Source organism: Scyliorhinus canicula, chromosome 14 (genome assembly GCF_902713615.1).
Source record: "Scyliorhinus canicula chromosome 14, sScyCan1.1, whole genome shotgun sequence".
Classification (NCBI taxonomy): Eukaryota; Metazoa; Chordata; class Chondrichthyes; order Carcharhiniformes; family Scyliorhinidae; genus Scyliorhinus; species Scyliorhinus canicula.
Window position 1 is genome coordinate 100164461 of NC_052159.1, and position 25073 is coordinate 100189533.

Here is a 25073-nt window from a genome sequence, read left to right on the forward strand (position 1 = left end):
ATATTTACAGGTAAGCATCTTCATAACAATAATTGTGGCCGCCCCCTTTAGCCAGCATACATATTTTACATTCCCCAATATGGCCGAGGCACATGTTTATAGGCATTTATTTATAGTTTGGTTTTGGGCCTTGGCTTGCCATCAAACCCCTATACCGAGCCCGTAGCCCCCCCCCCCCTCCCTCCCCCCGGCTACCTTCCCCCGATTCCCGTCCATTTTCCCCTGGTTCTTGGCCACCCGACTATTCTTCCTCCTGTACATTGGCCACAAACAGGTCCCGGAACAGTTGCATGAATGGCTCCCACGTTCTGTGGAATGGCGGATTTGATTTTCTCCATTTGGAGAGATTCCGAGAGGTCGGACAGCCAGTCTGCAGCTCTGGGTGGTGCTGCTGACCGCCAGCCAAACAGGCTGCGGATGATCTGCTCCTCTATATCTCGGACCCACAAAGCAGCATGGACGGAATCATAGCGCTCCTGAAAGAGTTTGGAGCCTTCTCGGGCTACAAACTCAACATGAGCAAAAGTGAGATCTTCCCAGTACACCCGCAAGGGGGGGGGGGGGGGGGCAGCGCTAAAGGGCCTGCCGTTCAAACAAGCCCGAAATAAATTCCGCTACCTGGGGATCCAAATAGCCCATGACTGGAAAGGGGTCCACAAATGGAACCTCACCAGCCTGACGGAGGAAGTTAAAAAGGACCTGCAAAGATGGAACACACTCCCGCTCTCCCTCGCGGGGAGAGTCCAGACGATCAAAATGAACGTACTGCCCAGGTTCCTTTTCCTGTTTAGATCCATTCCGATCTACATCCCCAAGGCCTTTTTCAAAGCGCTGGACAAACATATCATGGCGTTCGTATGGGGGGGTAAAAATGCTAGGATCCCAAAGAAGGTCATACAAAAAACAAAATCCAGGGGGGGGCTAGCCCTCCCGAATCTACAATTCTACCACTGGGCGGCAACAGCCGAGCGAGTAAGGGGATGGATCCAGGAGCCAGAAGCCGAGTGGGTGCGTGCGGAGGAGGCCTCCTGCATGGGAACCTCCCTCCGGGCCCTCGCCACGGCAGCACTCCCATCCCCACCCAAAAAACACTCCAGCAGCCCAGTGGTGACAGCCACCCTCCAATCCTGGAACCAACTGCGGCAGCAATTTGGCCTGTACAAAATGTCGGACAAGGCTCCCATCTGCAACAACCATAGGTTCAAACCAGCACTGACTGACGCCACCTTCAAAAGGTGGAGGCAGGACGGGGGGACACTGACAGTCAAGGACCTATACACGGACGACAGGATCGCAACACTGGACGAACTGACAGAGAAATTTCAGCTAGCTGGGGGGAACGAGCTACGGTACCTGCAGCTCAAAAACTTCCTACGAAAGGAGACAAGGACATACCCACAACCGCCACGACGGACACTACTGGAAGACCTACTGGACGCAAGTATCCTACAGAAAGGGAACTGTAGTGACATGTATGACCGACTGGTAGATAGGGACGACACCGCACTGGACGCAACAAGAAGGAAATGGGAGGACGACCTGGGGATGGAGATAGGGTGGGGACTCTGGAGCGAAGCACTGCATAGGGTCAACTCCACCTCCACGTGCGCAAGGCTCAGCCTGACGCAACTAAAAGTGGTACATAGAGCCCACTTAACGAGAAACCGTATGAGTAGGTTCTTCCCGGAGGTGGAGGACAAATGTGAGCGGTGCCAGAGAGGCCCGGCCAACCACGCCCACATGTTCTGGTCTTGCCCCAGACTTGTGGAGTACTGGACAGCCTTCTTCGAGGTTATGTCCAAAGTGGTGGGGGTGAGGGTGGAGCCATGCCCGATAGTGGCGGTCTTCGGGGTTTCAGACCAGCCAGATCTATTCCTGGGGAGGAGGGCGGACGCCCTTCCCTTTGCCTCCCTGATTGCCCGCCGCAGGGTTCCTAGTTCATGTCTGGTGAAGATGGCCAGGTAAGCACCCCACTACCATTGGCTGCTCTCTCCAACTTGTAGCTATGTTTCTCCTGCAGAGCTCCATTGAGTACGTAACCCTTCAGCTCCAATGCCATACCATGCTACCCCCCAACTTAGATCGCTCCCGAGATCTAAATGTTCTAGAGAACATTACCACCCCTTTCGACACACAACTCTTTAATGGACCTCATGTTTCAGATTCTTCTCTCCAGCCTTGAGACACATGGGCAGGGATGTGCTCTGAGACTCCCTGAAACCCACACACTCGATTGCAACAGTGAATGGGCAGCCTTCCTCTCTCCCACACTCTGGGCAATACACACTCAGGCCTCACTCAAGACTACTGCCGAAGTTCACTGAACCTTTTCTAGCACTGGATCCACGCGCGCTGGACCAGGTCATACCCACTGACCTAATCTGCCACCTCTGCCCATGCCTTCTTGATGAGTTGGGGTGGCCTCCTCCTTCCATCCCTGGGCAGTAGTGGCTGTCACCCCCTCCAACAGCACTCGCGTACAGTTGTTGGAGAGATGAGGGGTTTGCTGGTGGCCGGAGATCCATTCCTGCATGGGGGGGGGGGGGGGGGGGGGGTTCCAGCGGACAACATTCTGCATCCTTCAGTTTCTTCAGAGAGCTCAGTGCATTGCTATTGGACATGGAGTACGCCTCGCGCCAACCCCACTCATCCAATGTGGCCGCAATTCACGCTGACTGCTACTTATGCAGAATGCCAGCATACTCTCACGATTCCTGGGTGATCGGGGGCAGAACCAGTAAACATGGCTGATTCCGGTTCTACCTACCGAACGGGCACGAAATTCTTTCCCCGAGTGAGATAGAAATGTGGTCATTCTGTTTGTTTAGGGAGCGCGTGTCTTTGGCCTTTCAATCTCAAATCCAAACTTTCTGACTTGGTGCTAATGGTGCTAAAGCCTTCATTCTCAGTCTGGAGGTATATCAGTTCCTCTACTTTTCCCGTTGGCTGTTCTCCACTTTCCTCATTCTTTTATGAATTCTGATGTAACCTTTCGTTTTAAGTTTTACTTCATCAAATAAATTTGTGTTTTCAGCTGGTCGACCCATGAGCAGCTCTGCCGGTGAAAAGCTTTAGGGTGTAGCTCTATCATTCATCAAAACTAAATTCCAATCGCTATTCTTAGTCATGAGGATTTTAATACTTTTCACCAGACTTTCAATGTCTCCACTGACCTGAGGGTTAGAGGAGAACCAGTAATGCGAGTGATCTCACAGATCTCACAGAAGCACTCGACCATGAACTGAGGTCCATTTTCCAAAATAATTCTGTGAGGAAACCTGTGTACGTAGAGAAGTTATTCCGTGATGCCCTTAACACAACTTCAACCCTCATAGTATGTAGTAAGAACATAAGAACACTAGGACTAGGAGCAGGAGTAGGCCATCTGGCCTTTCGATCCTGCTCCGCTATTCAATGAAATCATAGCTGATCTTTTGGGGACTCAGCTGCACTTTCCCACCTGAGCATCATAATCCTTTATCCCTTTAGTCTTCAAAAAACTATCTATCTTTACCTTGAAAACATTTAATGAAGGAGCCTCAACTGCTTCACTGGGCAGGGAATTCCATAGATTCACAACCCTTTGGGTGAAGAAGTTCCTCCTAAACTCAGTCCTAAATCTACTTCCTCTTATTTTGAGGCTATGCCCCTAGTTCTGCTTTCACCCGCCAGTGGAAACAACCTGCCCGCACCTATCCTATCTATTCCCTTCATAATTTTATATGTTTCTATAAGATCTCCCCACATCCTTCTAAATTCCAACGAGTACAGTCCCAGTCTACTCAACCTCGTAATCCAACCCCCTCAACCCTGGGATTAACCTAGGGACTCTCCTTTGCACACCCTCCAGTGCCAGTACGTCCTTTCTCAGGTAAGGAGACCAAAACTGAACACAATACTCCAGGTGTGGCCGCACTAACACCTTATACAATTGCAGCATAACCTCCCTAGTCTTAAACTCCATCCCCCTAGAAATGAAGGACAAAATTCCATTTGCCTTCTTAATCACCTGTTGTACCTGTAAACCAACGTTTTGCGACTCATTCACTAGCAAACCCAGGTCTCTCTGCACAGCGGCATGTTTTAATATTTTATCATTTAGATAATAATCCCTTTTGCTGTTATGGATAACCTCACATTTGTCAACATTGTATTCCATCTGCCAGACTCTAGCCCATTCACTGAAACTATCCAAATCCCTCTGCAGACTTCTAGTATCCTCGGCACATTCTGCTCTACCACTCATCTTAGTGTTGTCTGCAAACTTGGACACATTTCACTTGGTCCCCAACTCCAAATCATCTATGTAAATTGTAAACAATTGTGTGGTAGCTTCTCAGCACCCTGAATAATTATCCATTGTGACGAGGTATGCTTTTCCTCTAAAGATGAAGAGATATAGTCCCAATCTATTCCAAGGCCTATAAGCTAATTGGTACTGAAGGTTCTGTTGGTGGCTTGCATGACAAAATTAAGTCTTATATTGTCTTTGAAGTTCCTGCCCACAAATCTCTTGACTCAATTTACCTGCATCGGAGTGAAAATCAACCGAGTTTCCTAATTTCTGTGACTTATTGGGATAAAAAACAGTGAAAGCTCATATTACAGTGTTGATGCACAGAATTATGACAACCACAGTTTCTATTAACTTGTTCTTTATTTTGATTAGGATATTTGATTTGTGTAGTGAATTCATTGAATTTATAGATCAGTAAAAAGAAATATTTTGGGCTAAATACAATTAATATTCTAAACTGCTTTCAGTGTAAACATGTAAGAAATGACATTGGAACATATATTGCACAGTAAAATATAGTCATAAAAGCAAAATACTGCAGAAATAATGCTAGAAATTGAAGTAAAAACAGAAAATGCTCGATAAACTCATGTCTGTCCTTGGCCAAGGGCAGCATGGTGGCGCAGTGGGTTAGCACTGCGGCCTCACGGGCTGAGGTCCCAGGTTCGATCCCGGCTCTGGGTCACTGTCCGTGTGGAGTTTGCACATTCTTCCCGTGCTTGCATGGGTTTCACACCCACAACCCAAAGATGTACAGGGTAGGTGGATTGGCCATGCTAAATTGCCCCTTAATTGGAAAAAATGAATTGGGTACTCTAACTTTAAAAAATGTCTGTTTTTGGCCTGCTGCAATGCTCCAGCATTACCCAACGCAAACTTGAACAGCACCTCATCTTCTGATTCGACATGTTACAACCTTCTGGGATCAACATTGAGTCCAACACCTTCATTCTGTGAACTTTCCCACTATCTTGACTCCCCCCTTTTGTTTTCTGTTATTTGGTATCCTAGGCCTGTCCCAACACAATCCCACCCCTCCCCCACATGGCCACTGTCCCTTGTTGCTCAGTTTGTTCCCACTGAGTACTGACCTGTTTTCCTAGTAACACATTTCGCTATCCTACCTTTGCCACTATGAATACTCTTCAGTCCCTAAAGGGCACCATTAACAGCCCCTTTGTCTCACGTCCATTACATCTTTGTCAATCTCTCCTTAGCTCTATCCCATCAATGACTTTCTATTCTGCTCCAGTCCCTCTCCAAGTATATAATTCATCACATGTCCATCCCTCTTCAGTTCTGTAGAAAGGTCATATGGACTCAAAACATTAGCTCTGTCTCTATCCACAGTTGCTGCTAAACTCAGAGTTTTCCAGCATTTTCTGCTTTTATTATAAAAATATATTCATAGTTCAATGTATGCTAAAAGGTATTTTAAGGCTTAAATGTCATATTAGCATTATCTTGTTACAAATTCTGCAGTAAATTGAGCAATTAAATCAATTGATTGATCAATTTCAAATTAAAAAGCAGAAACTATATTATGAAATAGTTCATGATTAAGCTTCATTGAATAGTTAATTTTGTCTTATATTGACAATAACATATCCGTTCTCTATAGGCAAAATATTCTCCATGAGTCGATGGTGCGGCAGCAAAGCACGTTTACTTAGGTACAGTTCATCCACCCAACTTGTTGAGAAGATTTTATTAATTTAGTACCATGGTATTTGTACACAGAAAGTCCACTTGTGAGGTAGTAATTCTCTGTCAATTGAAAAAAAATGTATTTATTTTTTGTTCAAAGCAAGCGAACTACATTTCCTCATGTGTTCCATTAGGTTCATGTTGTAACTCTAGCAGGACACCAAAACATCCTAAAAACAGAGGGAGCCAGGTTACAGCTGATGAGTTTACAATTGGTCTTATAATGGGCAGAAGCTTTGTAGAAGGCCAATTACGTCAAAAGTACAGAGCGAGAAGAGGGGGCAAGGATTTCTGATGTTGGGTATTCCTGCATTTCTAGACCAGAAAGGATTGATGTAAGGTTCAAAACTGGGATTCCATGAAAGAGCAAATGTAATGATCAACAAAATGGTGCAACTGTGTGCCATTGGTATTGCCAGACCTGCGAAGCAAGCATTAAAAGAAAGAAAGGCTTGCATATTGTGGCGAATGTAAGAAATTGTTATCTATTATATTTTATATTTGTTGCAGTAATGTTATTAAAAGCCCTGGTTTAAGATATATACAGGCAGTATGCCTGTCAAAGCTGTGATTAAGAGGTCATAAAAGTGAGATAATCATCGATATTAGCCATTTGCTTGTTTACAGAAAGATGGCAAATGGAACACTGTTATGATTTTCGAGGGTCCCTGGGGTGTAGATATTTAATGACGGATGGTGCTTAGTCCTGGATAAACAAGTCATGGGACATCTTTGTGGGAGGAGATCAAAGTATGGCTTATGATGTGATTAAAGGATGGAGCCAGGTCTGTCTGTAGTTTTACAGTTTTCCAGAGGATTTTAGTCTGACAAGACGGAGCTTCAGCTAACTCCTGAAAGCTTCTCTCCAAGGTATTTGCAGAGAAAAAGACAAGTAAACCTGTCAATGTTGTTTGTAAGTGGTTTGCTTAATTGAAATATATATAATTGCAAGTGTAGGAAGTAAGTTAACGTTTTTCTTTGTATTTAAAAATCGTTTCAACTGTTAACTGTAAAGTTGTTACTTTGTAGCTAATGTGATTAATTCAGTGTCGAAATTAAAATTTGTTTTAACATAAAAGATACCTACTGGTCAGCGTTATCATTCCTGGGGTGAAGTATCCTTTCCTCACAGTTTTACCAATTGCAAATTATTGTGTTCTCATCCGGGATCCTAACTAAAATGCTTTTCATCAGACATCTCTGAATAAGAAACTAAATGGGATTGACAGGATTGATGTAAAATGGATGTTTCCTCTTGTTGGACATTCGAGAAGGGGAGGCCATAGTTTTAGTCTAACAGGTGGCAGATATAAAACAGAAATGAGGAGGAATTACTTCATCAAAGGGCTATGACTCTGTGGAATTCTCTACCCCAGGGTGCAGTGGGCGGCAGAGCACTAAACACATTTAAGGAGGAGTTAGATAAGTTTCTAAATTAGTAGCGGGATGAAGGATTATGGAGAACTAGCAGGAAAGTGGCGCTGAGGACGAGAAGAGACCAGCAATGATTGTACTGAATGGCGAAGCAGGTGCGAGGGGCTAAATAGCCTAATCTTGCTCCTAGTTCTTATGTTCTTATCTCAAAACACTTTCAGCCAATGATAGTGTAATTACTGTCGCTCTGTAGGAAACCAGCACTCAATGATCTGCCCAACTTCTACATTCAGATAATGTAGAGATAATATTGTAACCTTGTTAATACTTTAGGAGTATGTGTAATCAGGGTTGGAGAGATTTTGTTTTCTCTCCGAAAAACAATACTCTGTTCTGCTATTACCATGCCGAAAGCAAAATAAAATATATTGCAAAAAAAAAGGCTGGAAAATGTATCTGTGACTGGTGTTATGGGCCAGGGTTTAGAGAACCCCAAAGTGTAGCATGGAGTTCACCTGACCCACAACTTTTAATAGATTGTGGTATGGGGAGCACACGGCCCACTCTACAGGTGTGGTACAGCAGAAATGGAAAAGTGTTGTTTGAAGCAAAACAATGTTTATTCTATGTTCTTTGTTCAAGTTGACCTTTTTAAAGCATACGGTGAACATCTTAGCAACCATTAATTCAAATACAACCCCCAAAGAATACAACACTGAGTAATTCTTTAAGCTTTCCTTTTAACATCCATAAGACTTAAAACACCTTTTACCAGAAGCACATCAGGTTAAAGTCACTACTGTTATTAGTTTTAAATCCCCAAAGGATCGATTTACATTCTTTAGATTACAGAGGGAGACTCTAATACACCTTCTGGCTGTGACTGCAGCTATCCAGCTCTGAAAACTAAACTGAAAGCAAACAGCCTAAAACGAAAGTAGAAAGCTGACTGACAGCTCAGCTCCACCCCCTCTCTGACATCACTGCAGTAATAAACACTAATTTCTTAAAAGTGCATTTCTTAAACACGCATTTCTTAAAGGTACTTTCACATGACACTGCTGAATCCAGTCATTGCTCCAGACTGGTTTAGGGGCTGGTTTAGCACACTGGGCTAAATCGCTGACTTTTAAAGCAGACCAAGGCAGGCCAGCAGCATGGTTCAATTCCCAGACCAGCCTCCCCGAACAGGCGCCGGAATGTGGTGACTAGGGGTTTTTCACAGTAACTTCATTTGAAGCCTACTTGTGACAATAAGCGATTTTCACTTTTTCAGACTGCACTTAAGACTTCAGGGCACCATTGAGGGAATTGTACTATCACAGAGTTACACTTTGAACTGCTATGTTCAATTAATATACTTACTCCCAAATTAAAGAATTAGGAACAATGCAAATTGTATCTGATGGAACTGGAGGCTCACAGTTCAGGAGCTCAACATTTTGGGATTGCTATATAAGCACAATACATGCATGCGGAGCACAAATAGAATCATAAATAACTAAAACAAATCAACACAATTTACTTCAGCTTTTGGATTTAGTCAGGTAGGCACACAAGCCGCAAACTACATGCACTCACAATTTTTATGGTTTTAATTTCAGGGAGTTTCCTTGCAATATAAATATTTAATATTGAGCCAGATTATAACTCCTTGCCTCAACCAGCAGCAGGGCAAATCTTTCCCATAACAAAACTAAAATAACAGTCCTGCTATAATTGTAGCTGGGAATCTGAATCAACATGCAGAGTCTTGCAGGTATTGTTGTCTCAACTTCTTAACCACCGACACACATGTAAATCACAGAACTGAATTCCACACTTTGCTACTAAACACAGGTTATCTGAAGCAGAAGTGTTCACAATAAACCTTTGACGTTGAAGCTCTAAATAATTGGCCTTTAATACAACTGATGGTCGGACGTGCGACACGGAAATGATGTGGTGAATGGAGTAATTGGCGCATGCAAAATGTCTGCTAATCATACTGACTACTCTCGTGTGGTGCAGCTGACAGTAAGTGAAAACAAACAATTTCATCAGGAAAGTAATGGGAACGATACAGCGACCACGTTGCCCCTGACGCCGATCGGGGCACGCAGGTGAATAGCGGAAGAGGTCAAAACCGAGATTCTCATCAGGCATGAACCATCTTGTGATTCACCGGGCCCAGTCCCGATGGCAAGTTCCGGATCGCATTAAAAAATGGCAAGACTATCATCAACCCTAATTTACATCCATTTGAATCTTATTAATGAGATTGAAGTCGAAAGCAGCAGCCCCCTCGGAATTACCCAACTCTCCAGCGGGCAGTCACGTGGGCGTCGTTTATACCCCTTTTCAAAAATGTGAAGTTCCCGCAATGGCTACCGAGGGGACGTGAGAAGGTGAGTGGCCATGGCAATTATCTGGCATGCAGCTGAGGGGCAATGGACCTGCTGTGCTAGTCCTCGGGGGAGGGTTGAGCATGATCGGGGGGCTGAAATGTTCTAGGTTGGAGGTTGTACCTGGGATGGGGGATGGTGAGGGGCTTTGCATCTGTGAGGCCTTAAGGCCATCTTTAAATATTGTGGAGATCCATAACAGGGGCAATCACAGTTGCACTTGCCTGTCCTCCAAACTCTTCCAGGACAGAGCCATGCTCAAGCTTCTCACCAGAAAATCAATTCCATTCCCTTTGATGTGAGCAGCCTCTAGCTTCACAGCTGAAGGATATTTCAAATGAGGAATTACCTTGTTAGTTATGAGAGTACTTCATGCTCTTTATCTTTCAGGTGCCTCCTTGAAGGCACAGGTGCCATGTCTCCAAGGATGATTAGTGCGCTGCATGTCCAGCAAACTTTGATGCCTGAACAGTGTGCCTGTTCTCGAGGAGCATCAGCACAATGTAGGCAGCTGTCAACAATCAAACAGTAAAGAGCAGGGCTTCACCACTGAGGACAGTCTCATGGTCAAAGGGTATGTGTGTGGATGAGTAGAAGGCAGTTCAGCATGGCCTCCCTAATGTTCCCGGCAGAGGTCTGGGATCTAGGGGTTCCTGATCTGACTGGGGCAATTGTACAGAGCAAGGTTTACTAGAACAACTGGCTCACTGGATGGCACTGCAAGAGAAGAAGGGGCAGTCATGGAAAGGCTGGGGAGATTTTAAGGCCCCGGGATGGAAGTCCTCACTGATAGTTGATCTCTCTCCTTCTCCAATTCCTTCCAGTAAAAACTGTTTGTTAGTCTGGATGCCGCAAAGGCTGCCTTCACTGTGCTTATGGTAGTAGAGGTGGGCAGAAGGCAAGGGCACTGATGGTCCAAGGTGTACAGGCGTCATTGGTTATTCACTGAGGAGGGCCCTGGCTCACTTGTCGGTGGCATGTGCACAGCCGTGTCGCCCTGTCCCGTGTGCTAACCCCGAGACGCAGCCTCATCAGGCGGGTGGAACACAGGTGTGCTGGGGGCCACCGTTGCTGCACCATGGGACAGGCCCGGATTGGCACTCAGAGACCCGTCCTCCCGGTCAGTGCCCACAGAGCCCTGGGGTTCACTTTGGGAGAGAGGGGCAGCTGGTTCAAGCCCCGGCTGCCACTGCATCATCTGGCTCTGCCAGCCCTGGTGGTTCACCACAATCTGCACCATCGTGTTGACGCCCTCAGAAATGCTCCTCAGTGACTGGGAACATGCTCTGCAGCACCTCAGCCATGCCCACCTCCAACTGTATCTTATGTATCTCTCCGTATTATGGAAAGATACCAGAAAGTCTCCTGTAGTCTAAAAAAGTATAAATTAGTAAAAGGACGAGGAAAAGTTATGACAAATTTAGTGAGGTTCTCCTGATGGAAGCCTTGCTTTAACGGAGCAGTGATCAGAGAAATGACTGTCACGTCTGCTGCATTGTGCCAATCCTGATGTTCCAGTGATAATATTTGATTTGTTCTCTAGCCCAATTTCCATAATCCACGTTCCTATAGATATGGGCCGGGATTCTCCGAAAACCCGGGCAAGTGTTAACGCCGGTGTCAAAACCGACATGAGCGATGCCGGCGTCAACGGGCCACCAGACCCAGGCATTCACCGCTTCCTCGGGGGTACAATGGCACCAAAGTACTGTGCGCTTCTCCAGCGCTGAAAGCCGGCCCACCACGGTCGGTGCGGATCCGCGCATGCGCTGGCCCCCGGGCAATATGTCAGAGCCCTACAGGGGCCCGGCGCGGAGGAACATAGCCCCCTCTCCCCCCCCAAAATGAGCCCGCCCACCGATCAGTTGCCCCCAATCGTGGGCCTGGAGGCCCCCACCGGAGGCGACTCCGGGTAGGACCAAATGCAAACATCACCAGCGGGACTCGGCAGAACTCGGCCAGTCGAGCGTAGAGAATCACCAGGGGGTGCGCTTTCAACAGCCCCTGAGCAGCGCCGCGGCAACCGCGCCGGCGCGATTGCTGCCGATTCTCCAGTTACCGGAGAACCGGCGGCCCAGCGTCGGAGCGGCATGGCAGAATTCCCATGCCCTCTACCCCACCACCCCCACCCCACCGCCGATTCTCCGACCCGGCGCGGGATCAGAGAATCCCGCCCATAGAGTTTGTTCAACCAACAATCCTTATATTATTAATGGATGTCCATTTAGTTAAGAACTTCTGCATTAAAAAGCAATCCTTCAAATCTCTCTGGGGCATTTTATACAGTGATTTTATTATTTCAATTGTGCTGCTGTTCCAAATTCCAAAACAGTAATTTATCCTTTTCTGCCAAGTGGACACTTACCATGGTTCTTAACAGCTGCATCCACGGTCGAAATGTTGCTAAAGACATCTGCAATTAAGCTTGGGCTACTGCTACTCATTTCATTTTCATTTATATTATACCTAAATAAAAAAGTATATGGTTCAGTATGTTATGATTTGCAGGGCAACAAAGGCGTCAGATGCTGGGTCAAACTTAGAAAAGGTTATGAAAGCCCATACCTCCAGAACTGCTCACCCACAAAAAACAGTATCCAACTCCAGTCAACTCGCATTGCGGCATCTATTTTAGTAACATTGCTCAGGAAACCAAAATCAGTAATAGGCCTTGGGAATCCCGATCTCAGAACATTCCCAGTGTAAAGCCAGTATTGAGATCCTGCAAGGCAAATGGATTTTATTTAAAGAATAACCACAGAATTATTGGCCAGACTGTCAGTCAGTTTCATATCAAAGCAGAGCTTACAAAGTTTTATAATATTGCGACACCAGAGGGCTGTATTTCACACATATCAATGAGTTTAGCAGGCAGGATGGAAACGGAGTGGGAGGACAAATTAAATCATGATGTTAGCATGTCATTGCTGTACATGAAACATCATTGAGAGAGGGGCAGGATTGACAGCTCAATATTCCAGGATACAGGATCTTCAGGCAAGACAGGGAAGGAGGTAAAGGGGGAAGCGGCATCACAATTTTGGGGATCAGGAAATCAATTACAGCAGTAAGGAGGATGGCATCTTAGAAGGCTCTTCAACTGAAGCCATATGTGTAAAATCTAAAACCAAAAAGGAACAATAATATTGCTGGGAGTGTTCTATGGGCCCCCCCAACAATCTGAGAGAAATAGAAGAGCAGATATGTAGGCAAATTGCAAAGAAGTGTAAAAGTAATAGGGTAGTGATAGTGGGGAATTTCAACTTTCCAAATATTAACTTGGGTAGTCATAGTGTAAAGGCTTGAGAGGGAGCGGAAGTCTTAAAATGCATCCAGGAGATGTTTTTAAGCCAGTACGTAGAAGGACCTACAAGAGAGGGGTGGTCCACGACTTAACTTTTTGTATAGAAGCTGGGCAAGTGGTTGAAGTATCAGTGGGGGAGCATTTTGCAGATGGTGATCATAACTTAGTTAGATCCAAGATTTTTATGGAAAAGAATGGGCCTAAAATCAAAGTTCTAAACTGGGAGAAGGCTGATTTTAATAAGATCAGATATTATTTGGCCAGAGTGGTCTGGGAGCAAACACCCTAGGTAAATCTGTGACAGAAGAGGGGGACACATTCAAGAAGGAAATAGTGAGAGTGCAGGACCAACATGTTACATTAAAGGAAAAGGGAGGGACCAACAACAAGGGAGATACAGCATTTGATCAGGAGAAAATGGGAGGCTTATGGCAGATATTGAGGGCTCAAAACAGCAGAAGCCCTAGAGGCATACAGAATGTGCAAGAGGGAGCTTAAAATGGAAATTAGGAGAGCAAAAAGGGGACATGAAAGGATACTGACATGTAAAATAAAGGAAAATCCTAAATGGTTTCACAAGTTCATTAAGTGTAAAAGGATAATTAGGTGAAGAGTGGGGCCCATGAAGGAACACAGTGGGAGGCCTCAGAGGAAGTCGGTACAGTTCCAAAAGCAAGTAGCAGGGCAGAGAGTAAAGAAATAGTCAGGAACCCAACTTCTATTGCAGCTAATGGTAAAACTACAAGTATACAAGAGAAAAATAATAAACAACCGAATAAAGCATCCAGTGCTGAGGGACAGATTCGGTGGTATACCCCAAATAAAAGCATTCTATATATTAATGTATGGAGTGTAAGAAATAAATCAGATGAGCTGCAGGCGCAAATGCAAATCGAAGATTATAAATTCATGAATTTCTAAGATAGTGTAGCAGAATTAGGCCATTCGGCTCAATCAGTCTGCTCTGCCATTCTATCATGGCTGATATGTTCCTCATCTGCTACCTACAATGCTACAGACTAAGAGCTGGATTGTGAAATCAGCCACAGCATCTCCTCCCTAGAACACATGGCCTAGGAGCAGGAGTCGGCAATTTAGCCTCCCGAGCCTAAACACTCTCAATGTGATCATGGCTGATCCCATCCTGGCCTCACCTCCACTGACCTGCCCGTTTTCCATAACCCTTCAACCCATTACCGATTAAAAATCTGTCTAACTCCTCAAATTTACTCACTGTCCCTGCATCCACCGCACTCTGGGGTAGCGAATTCCAGATTCACAACCTTTGGGAGAAGTAGTTACTCCTCAAATCTGTTTTAAATTTGATACCTCTTATTCTAAGCTCATGACCTCTCGTTTTAGAATGCCCCACAAGAGGAAGCATCAGCTCCATGTCTACTTTATCCATACCTTTTAGCATCTAGTATACCTCAATTAGATCGCCCCTCATTTTTCTAAACTCCAGAGAGTATAGGTCTAAACTGTTCAATCTCTCCTCATACGACAAACCCCTCCTCTCTGTAATCAATCTAGTGAACCTCCTCTGAACTGCCTCCAATGCCACTCCAGCTTTCCTCAAATAAGGGGACCAAAACTGTCACAATACTCCTGGTGCGGTCTTACCAATGCCTTGTATAGTTTAAACATTTCCTTACCTTTATCCTCAATTCCTTTTGTTATAAATACCAACATTCAATTTGCTTCCCTTATTATCTGCTGCACTAGCATGCTCGTTTTCTGTGACTCATGCATGAGGACACCCAGATTCCTCTGCATCGGATCACTGAAAGTAAGTGTGCAGATAAAGCAGGCAGTAAAGAAGGCAAATGGTATCTTGGCCTTCATAGCGATAGAATTGGAGTTTAGGAATAAGGATGTTTTACTGCAATTGTATAGGGCATTGGTGACGCCACACTTGGAGTATTGTGTGCAGTTTTGGTGTCCTTATCTGAGGAAGGTTATTATGGAGGTAGTGCAGCGAAGGTTTACCAGCCTGATTACCGGGAAGACGGGACTGTCATACGAGGAGAGACTTAGTCGGTTAGGATTATATTCATTGGAGCTTAGAAGAGTGAGAGGGGATCTCATAAAAGCATATACAATTCTAACAGGATTAGACAGGGTAGATTCAGAAAGAATGTTCCCCATGGTGGGGGTGTCCAGAACTAGGGATCATAGTTTGAGGATAAGCGATAAACATTTTAGGAAAGTGGTGAGGAGAAACCTCTTCACCCGGAGAGTGGTGACTGTGGAATTTCCTACCACAGAAAGTAGTTGAGGGAAAAACATTGTGCAATTTCAAGAAGGAATTAGATATAGTTCTTGGGGCTGAAGGAATCAAGGGATATGGAGGAAAGGCAGGATCAGGGTATTGAACTTGATTATGAGCCGTGATCGTAATGAATGGCGTAGCAGGCTCGAAGGGCCGAATGGCTTCCTCCTGCTTCTATTTTCTATGTTTGTTTCTATGTATGTTTCCATGTATACATATCAGGTTTTAATAACATTACTGCAAAAATCTAAAATATGACAATTTCTTATATTCATTACAAGGAGAGGTTACTGAAGAAGAGTCATGTGAACTTGAAATATTAACCGTGTTTGTCTCTCTCTCTCCACAACTGTTGCCAGGCATGCTGAGGCTTTCCTGCACTTTGTTTTTATTTCAGATCTCCCACATCCACGATATTTTGCTTTTACTCAACTTGAAACCATTTGGTGGTTATTATTTCCCAAAAGCAGCTCCCATTGTCTTAAAGACAGTCTTTAAGAGTCTCAATCTTCTAGGTTATCTGTGCATTATTCTAGCTGCACTTGCACCTCGGTGCCCCGCTGACCATGCAGCCAGTCAGCACCAATTTTCACACAGGCCTGCAATCTGAATGCATTTCGATGAGCAGCCATCATGACGTCTGTCTGCTGTTTGTCTCAACAGGATCGAGACACAGGGTAATTGCGGATCGCAATCCCCTTACCCAATATCAGGACTAATTCAATCTTTCCACTGTGGTTCCCTGAGCTTTTCCTCACAAGTTTTCTTTGTGCCATTTCAGGATTTGTTTGGTATAATTCATGGACCTTGACTTTTGAGGAAGTCTCTGACACTTTTGTCTGAGGCAGCAGATGTTAGGGAAGGCTAAATGAAACTGCAGTGATTTTTCACTCTATTGCCTGGACTGTTATTCAGCTTTCAGGCAGGTGTTCCTGATGGGATGGTGTGGGGGTGGGGGGGGAATGTAATCTGATCGAGGGCGGGTCATGTGAAGGGAAAGGGTTGGGTCACCCACATGTGTGCGTGTTGTTGGGGAGTGACCTGTTATTCCCGTGGTTGGGGGGGGGGGTGCTCCTCCTCGTAAGGGGGTTGGGGGCAGGATTAGTGCTGTGGGGGTGGGGGGTCCGCCGCCAGAGCTTGGGATCAAGCTACCTGCTCCAAATGGAGGCCTGATTACAGGATTCCAGTGGAATCTGGTGAGCTCTCCGCCATGTGCAGATTTGTGTGGAGAAAGGGAGTGACTCGCATCCTGAGTCCTGCTCCTCCCACCAGCAGAGACCAGCCCTGCAGGATTCTCCACTGGTGGGAGCACTAAGGCTCCAGAACAGAGAATCCTGGTCCTCCTCATCTTCAGCCTTCTTATTACCTCTCTCATTTGCGCATCAACTGATCATTATACTCACGGCAGAAAGTTAGTGCTCAGAATTAACGAGCTAAGTACTCTTTTAACAATGCAATCTTTGTCAATGCAATACTGATCAATCTCCCAGCCCAGTAAGAGGCAATTTAATTTATACAGTCTTTCTTATAGTTAATTATTCTGACTGATTCAAACATTGTGGGCTGGATTCTCCGTTCGGCGATCGGCTGGAGAATGCATGTTTACGCTGGAATCGGGGGTGGCACCATTTTTCCGATGCTCCGCCCCCTCAAAAACAGTAAACTCGACGAGTACGCTGCACGCCATTGAAACGGCCTCACGCTGTCACCTGAGCCCCTCCCCCAATATTCCGCTCCCGATGGGTAGAGTCCCCGAAGCTGTGGGGCGCCTGTCCCCACATCTTTCAGGGACCTCGCGTGGCGGTTGTGGACTGTGTCCAGCACTGCCACAGTCAGGGAGGAGCATTCTGCTGGCAGGGGGGGGGCTTCGGCAGGGGCTGGGGGGACTGGTGGCGGTGATCTAGGGTAGTGAGTGGATTTACAGTGGGTCAGTTTTTGGCAGGCTGGGACCGCGTGCGGCTGGCGCCATGTTGTACATCGCAGACCGCTGCCGTGCACATGCCCGGCCACAGACCCGGCCATTCTGCGGCCGTATCCACAGGTGAAGCTGGGGGCTTTTTGAATTGGATTTGATTGGATTTGTTTATTGTCATGTGTACTGAGGTACAGTGAAAAGTATTTTTCTGTGAGCAGCTCAACAGATCATTAAGTACATGGGAAGAAAAGAAAATACATAATAGGGCAACACAAGGTACACAATGTAACTACACAAGCACCGACATCGGATGAAGCATACAGGGTGTAGTGTTAATGAGGTCAGTCCATAAGAGGGTCATTTAGGAGTCTGGTAACAGCGGGGAAGAAGCTGTTTTTGAGCCTGTTGGTGTATGTTCTCAGACTTCTGTATCTCCTGCCCGATGGAAGAAGTAAGATGGAAGGGGCGCGGCTGCTAGCCCCCCACCGGGTGGAGAATCGGTGCTTGGCTTGCCGACTTTTTGGTTGTAAAACCAGATGGATCCTGTGGATATAACTGCAGAATCGGAGAATCCAGGCTTGTAAATTTCATTCAGAGCCCAGATTCCTATTGCCCCCACCATACGTTATCAGCTGTCACTTCCAGCAATTTACAATGAAAATTGTACTGAGATGGATGGTAAAAATTAAAAGCTAACTGACTATGTATACTCTGCAAGGTTTGGCCCATCGATGATGTTTGATTTAAAAACAAATTTGGCACTCAAGTCTAAATCAAGATTTGCTGGTGTATGAGCAGTTGGCATTAGAGACAATAGACCACAGCTTGCACGATAATGGATTGCTACAAAAAAAACAGAAATGAAATGAGTAACCTGTAAAGAAAGCATAATTTGTTTCTTGGTTGGTCCTGTGGTATTGAACAGCAGCATCGATATTTGACACAATACTTGGCCAAGTGTTGTTGACTGGGATTACCTCTGAAGATTGTGCCTTCTTATAGAACCTATACAATAACAAACAATATTGTATCAGTGGTTATCCTGATTTGATGACATAATCTTCTACCAATGTGTGGATGGCTTGAATTCTCAGCTGCCAGTACTTAATCAGGAATGACTTCAGATTGCTTTAATTTGTCATTTTGGGGGAAGGATTACTGTGCCTGCTATGTGTAGCAAAGTTGTAATTTAGTCAAGAGGTCTCAACTTGTAGCGCTGAAATGGAATAAACCATCCAAAAAGATTGAGTGATGTTGAATACAAATTTGTCCAGTGAATCATATTTTACAATACAATTATTTTAAAACGTCATACAGGAGGCCAGCATCATCCACAAACTGGCCTTACCCCAAATTTAAAAGGTCACCTAAATTTGCCTGTTCATGAGACTTCAGAAAAGCTCTTAATATTCAGTTTATTTTAAGCGCAAAGATATTAATAACACAGAATACAATGTTTTGATTTTAAGTCTTATTGTGATTAAGAAACTAACTACTGGATACCAATGTAGCAAGCAAATTATTCTGTGTATTTTTTAAAAAATTCTTCTGTAGTTAATGAATATATGTTGGGGAGTTGAACCTTGGGCAAAAAGAAGATGGGCGGGATTCTCCTGCAATTGGCCGGATGGCCCGACGCCAGCGCCAAGGGTGGCGCGAACCACTCCAGCGTCGGGCCGTCTGGAAGGTACGGAATCCTCCGCACGTCCGGGGGCTAGGCCAGCGGTGGAGGGCTTGGTGACGCGCCAACCGGCGCCGAAGGACTGGCGCGAGTTGGCGCATTTGCAGAACCGCCACGTGGTTCTGCGCATGCGCAGACCAGCTGGCGCGTTCCTGCACATGCGCAGGGGGGGTTCTTCTCTGCGCCGGCCATGACGGAACACTACAGAGGCCGGCGCGGAAGGGAAGAGTGCCCCTGTGGCACAGGCCCGCCAGCAGATCGGTGGGCCCCGATCGTGGGCTAGGCCATCGGGGGGGAGGGGGGGGCCTCCCTGTGGGGCCCTCCCTGGGGCCGGATCCCCTCGCCCCCTCCCCGAGGACTCACCTAGCTGGCCTACAAGCCAGGTCCCGCCGTGATGGACCATGTCCATTTCACGCCGGCGGGACTGGCCAAAAAAGGGCGGCCGCTCGGCCCATCAGGCCGGGGGGGAGCTGCCAACGGTCCCCGACCGGCGCGGCCTGATCCCCACCCCTGGCAGAAAATCGGCGCCGGAGAATTCAGCAGCCGGTTTCGGAGCGGTGGGGCGGGATTCACGCTGCCCCCCCCCCCCCGCTGACGATTATCCGACCCAGCGGGGCTTGGAGAATCCCGCCCCATTTCTCTGCAAACTGGAGCAATATTGATCACAATTTCTGCAGGAATTGACAATTGTTTACGGAGCAGAAAATCTTTTTCAATGGATTTCAATTTTGATGTTGCTGCACATGGAAATCTTTCCCCATAAATTACTATTGCAGGTAAGAGATCTTTACTTCTCAGTAATCTCACTTAAGAAAGCTCAGATGCAGAAAATATATTATATATAAAATTAAAGAAACTTCAACTGCAAACAATCTGAGTAAAGATAAAACAAAAATGGTGGAAATTAACAGCAGGTCCATTCGTATCTGAAGGCAAAAAACAGGTTACCATTTTGGAATTAAGCCCTTCCCCAGTTGTAGACCTTTCTTGCAAATAATGAGCTATTTCTAGCAAATTGATTTGTCATAGCAAACATTTTGCATTGTCTGTTTTCAAGCTTGCTAGTAGTTACTTGGGGAGTCTTTTCAAATGCACGTTGTCTAACATGAAGGGCAGATGTGTTATTAGCACTCAGTGATTAACTATAAATTCAAGTAGCGGAAAGGGTGAGGTGGCCACCCTGAAATTAGGCCTTTGCAATTCCCAACACATTCCTGTTCTAATCCCACCCATTGCTGGTGCTTCATTAGGGTGGCCAGTGTTTCAGTTCGTACTTTGAATTGTGCAAATCCGAGCCCTAAAGATTCGCATTTGCAATTTCTAGAAATGCTATCCATTCTTTTGTCACTTGTTTCATGCGATAGACTATACAGTGCAGAAGGAGGCCATTTGGCCCATCGAGTCTGCACCGGCACACTTAAACCCTCACTTCCACCCTATCCCCATAATCTCATAACACAATAACCCCTCCTAATATTTTTGGTCACTAAGGGGAATTTATCATGGCCAATTCACCTAACCTCCACGTCTTTGGACTATGGGAGGAAACCAGAGCACCCGGAGGAAACCCACGCAGACACGGGGAGAACGTACAGACTCCGCACAGACAGTGACCCAAGTCCGGAATCGAACCTGGAACCCTGGCGCTGTGAAGCTACAGTCCTATCCACTTGTGCTACCGTGCTGCCCAAATGAATGGTCCAACTAGTTGTTTTTGAAGGGACTGTTGGCATTTGCTCATAAAATGGCCCAGGAAATGTCTTAAATGATAACAGATAATGCTTGAAGTAGTCAACAGATTTAGCAGCATCCCTGCAGGGAGAATCAGAGTTTTTAAATATTTCCGATCTATGACCTTTTATCAGAAGAGGAAATGTCTAATTCCTTCTTGTTGGGTTCAGGAGCAGTCCACGCATTCCTTCCCCGGACCCCATGCTCTAACTATTGTCCGGTTCAGCCTGGGAAGCAGATAATGGGACATAATGTCCCACCCGACTGAAGAAAACAAGCTGTTGCACTGCGGGGGGTGAGGGGGGGGTGCTTAATGTCTGTTTCTTGCTGGAAGAGAGAAAGTGAGGCCAAGGCTTATAAACTGCTCAGACATCTTGCTGGCAAGAAAGAGTAAATGGTATTGTTTACTATTGGTAGTCAAAAGCAGCTCAACTATGTTTGCTTTTAGTTTAGATGAGTAGAGTGTAAATAGCGTTAAACTAAACAGAAGATGTAACAAGTATGTTCCTTACCCATTCTTGAAGATAAAAATGGATCGGTTTATTTTAACAGCAGCATCCGTGAACATATCTGGGTCGCAGATCGATGGTTCCTCAGTTGCAGTTTGGTCTGAGGTTTGTGTTGGTGTTTGGATTGTCCTAACTGGAGGTCCTGAATTGAAGGAGATTTGATTATAAATTGTATAGAATTAAAGGAAAATATTATTACAGTTTAAATACATAATTTGGCCGAGAGAAAGAGAGACAGACTGACATTTTAAATTCATTGAAGTAGGATTATGCGTCTCAGACTTTTCAGTCGACATACTCCATCACCATCCTGGGTATGTCCTGTCCCATCTGCAGGACAGATCCACCAGAAGTGGCAACACAGTTGTATCGAGTAAGAAGGGAATAATCCAAACATCCTCAACATTGACTCTGGACATCATGAAGACTCAAAGGCATCAGGCCAAATACACACAAGGGAAATCTTCTGACGATGACTACCAACTATCCTCCCTCAGTTGATGATTTCTTTTTTACTCTTTCACAGAATGTGCATGTCATTGGCTAGGTTAACATTTATTGCCAATCCTTAATTGCCCTTGTGAAGGTGATGGTGAGCTGCCTTTTGAACTGCTGCAGTCTATGTGATGTACACGTACAGTTAGGACCAGGATTCTGACCCAATGACAGTGAAGGAACAGCTACAGAATGGCTAGAACTCCTGTGGAATGATAATCATAGTCAGATTGCCACCAGAAGCCTTTTATTTACCCAGGTCAGGATCTGTTTCATCAATGACCTTCCCTCCAACATCAGGCCATATGTGTTCATTGAAGATTGTGTAGCGTTCCGTAACATTGAGAACATTGCAGATGCTGAAGCAGTGCAGGAAGATCTTGAAAACATTGAAATTTGGGCAAAAAATGGCAAGTAACATTAATGCCACTCAAGTGTTGAGCAATGAAAATCTCCAGCAAGAGAAAAATCTATATATCTTGTGTAATCAGCATCCAAAACACACAAGTCCTCCATTGACTCGAATGCACTGCACAATCATAAGTAGAACTTGTGGTAGCTTTAACATCGAATAGAGACCAAGTAAGAGAGGAAAGCAAAACAAAAATATATAAAACTAGTTAAAGTTCAATTGGGGTACTATGTCTAATTCTGTGCATTGCATTTTAGGAAGGATGTGAAGGCTTTGGAGAAGAAAACATTTGTAAGAATGGTACCAAGATACTTTAGTTAGTTCGATAGATTGGAGAAGTTCGGGTTATTCTCCTTAGAGAAGAGAAAATTGAGAGAAGATTTGATAGGGGTGTTAAAAATTATGATAGATCCAGCCTGAGTAGACAGAGAGAACCTGTTCCCATAGGTGAAAGGGTCAATAATAATAATCTTTATTGTCACAATTAGGCTCACATTAAAACTGCAATGAAGTTACTGTGAAAAGTTCCTAGTCGCCACATTCAGGCGCCTGTTCAGGAACACAGGGAGCATTCAGAATGTCCAATTCACCTAACAGCACGTCTTTCAGAACTTGTGGGAGGAAACCGGAGCACCCAGAGGAAACCCACACAGACACAGGGAGAACATGCAGACTCCACACAGACAATGACCCAAGCAGGGAATCAAACCTGGGACCCTGGCGCTGTGAAGCAACAGTGCTAGCCACTGTGCTACCGTGCCACCCACAACCTGGAGTCATTGATTTATGGTGATTGGCAAAAGAAGTGACAATGGCATTGGTGCTTTATCCAGTGAATGGTTGGAATTTCAACTGCTCTGCCTGAGGGTGGAGTGGCTGCAGATGTAACTGTGGCTTCTAAAATGGAATAAGATAAGTAGCACAGAGGCCACTCAATAGTATAACAAACGCAGGAATGTGGTGAGTGATGGAATGTCGTGTTTTACAGATTGATTGCTTTCTAAAATCTTGTCCAGCTGCATTTATCATTCACCTTAACGTTAATATTAACTTGTAGTTTATTTCAGATTGAGTCAGTGGTAAACAAACTGCCTGCTGGCCGCAGTTGCACAATTTGTTAATCAGGTAGCTATTTAAAACTGGTTCCATAGTCAGCAGTGCTTGACTCAAGGCTTTGGAATTCCAACTAACATAATTAGGGAAAAATTATCCTCACGCATGGAACAAGTAGCATTGAGGCCACCTGAACAGGTTTACATCTTTAGCAGAGTACTGACCTTAGGAATTTAGTGAGTGAGGGAATTTGGCACAGTGAGGAAATAGAATTGGAGGGGAACACAGCTGCATTAGCTGCAAGTAGATTGGTGACTGAATGGTAAGTTTGAAGGTTTCTTTCTCTAAACTTGGACACTTGTTTACAATAGTGAAGGGGAGATAGAAGTCCTGTATAAAATGAATAGCTTAGATTGTTAAATAACAAATAACCATTGGCTTATATTTTAAAACTTAGATAAATGAAGGGCAACAAAAGTGGCAAGGCAGGGGTGTGTTGCAACTGGTAGACATGAGTGTACAGGCAGCCCTCAGACTGACAACACAATTGGTTCCTGAAAAAGGCATTATAAATTGAAACACCATGGGCGGGATTCTTCGATTGCTGACACCAAAATTGTGTTCGGCGATTGACCGGAGAATCCGTTTTTACGCCGAAATGTTGTACGGCGTGGCTGTTGCAGGTCGCCACTGTGCGCATGCGCGGCCAAGAACCCGGCCACTCTCCGTCCATACCTGCTAGCGGGAGCTTTACTTGGCGTGGCTGTGAGTCCCCCACTGGGTGGAGCGTCAGTGCAGGGGTGGCGGCGACCTTTTGGTCAGAAGACCAGGCCCTCCCTCTGGACATAGCTGCAACATTGGAGAATCCAGCCCCTTGCGTCAGAATCGATTTTCCCACAGGAACGGATGATTTCCATAGGGAAATGGTCCATGAAGCAAGGCCGGAAATTGCGCATGGGACATCCAGCAATGTTAAATGGTCTCAATTCTTGCCCTATCAAGTGACTGTTGATGCCACTAGATTGAGAAGCAGAGCTATAAAAGTTATTTGGATGATTAAATGAATCACAAGCAAATTGGCAAAGGGTAAATAAGAATGGTAGATTAATGTATGGTGCAAAGACTGGTGTGGAAGAAATGGAGTGATTGTGGGGCTGATGGTGGCTGGGGGAGGAAGGGGAGCAAAGCTTGAAATTAAACTCATTTTTTTGGGGGAGGATCAGTGTGGGGGCGGCGCCGACCTTCTGGTCGTAAGACCAGATGGATCATGTGGATATAGCCACAGGATCGGAAATCCAGCCCGTGATGTTGCTCCCTTTGACGAAAGTGTAGAAAATAGGAACATTCTATAAAGTGAGAGAGATTACGGAATGTTGAGGTACAGAGGATCTGGATGTTCTCGTCCATGAATCACAAAATGTTAGCATACTAGTGCAGTAAGTAATTTGGAAGATAAATCAAATGAAGCCCTTTCTAGTAAGGAGGATGGAGGATAAGAGTGGAGAAGTCTTACTGTAACTTTCTGGGCATTATTGAGACTAAACCTGGAGAACCACTCTTCTTATATGAGGAGAGAAATGTTTGTATTTGTGGCAGTTTTGAGAAAGTTCATTTGGTTCATTCATGGTATGAAGGGTTTGTTATGTGGAATGGTTGAACAAGATGGGCCTTTAGTCATTGGAGATTAAAAGGCTTGAGAACATCTCAGCTTCCGATGCCACTCTTATGCAGGAATCTAGAACGAGGGAAAACATTTAAAAAATAATGGGTCTCCAATTTAAGAAGAGTTGAGGAATTTATTTTCCCTAAAGGGTTGTGGACCTTTGTAGTTCTCTATCCCAGAGTGCAGTGGAGGTTGGTCATTGAATATATTCAAGGCAGAGGTAGACAGATTTTTGTCAGACTTCTAAAAATTGGCAAAAATCGAATGAGAAACGGC

General features: G+C 45.2%; 1 protein-coding gene across 1 annotated transcript in view; it reads right to left on the reverse strand.

Annotated features, from left to right (window-relative positions):
- Positions 1-5147: 5147 nt before the first annotated feature.
- The window catches only part of LOC119977869 (macrophage metalloelastase-like), a 50842-nt gene continuing 30916 nt past the window's right edge, over positions 5148-25073 (reverse strand). Inside the window, exons 6-10 of the mRNA XM_038819132.1 lie at positions 21178-21316; positions 18128-18258; positions 12328-12484; positions 12128-12228; positions 5148-6064 (exon numbers count right to left, since the gene is read on the reverse strand). Coding sequence (XP_038675060.1) covers positions 5967-6064; positions 12128-12228; positions 12328-12484; positions 18128-18258; positions 21178-21316 — 626 coding nt within the window. The 3' untranslated portion in view covers positions 5148-5966. The remainder of the gene's footprint in view (positions 6065-12127; positions 12229-12327; positions 12485-18127; positions 18259-21177; positions 21317-25073) is intronic.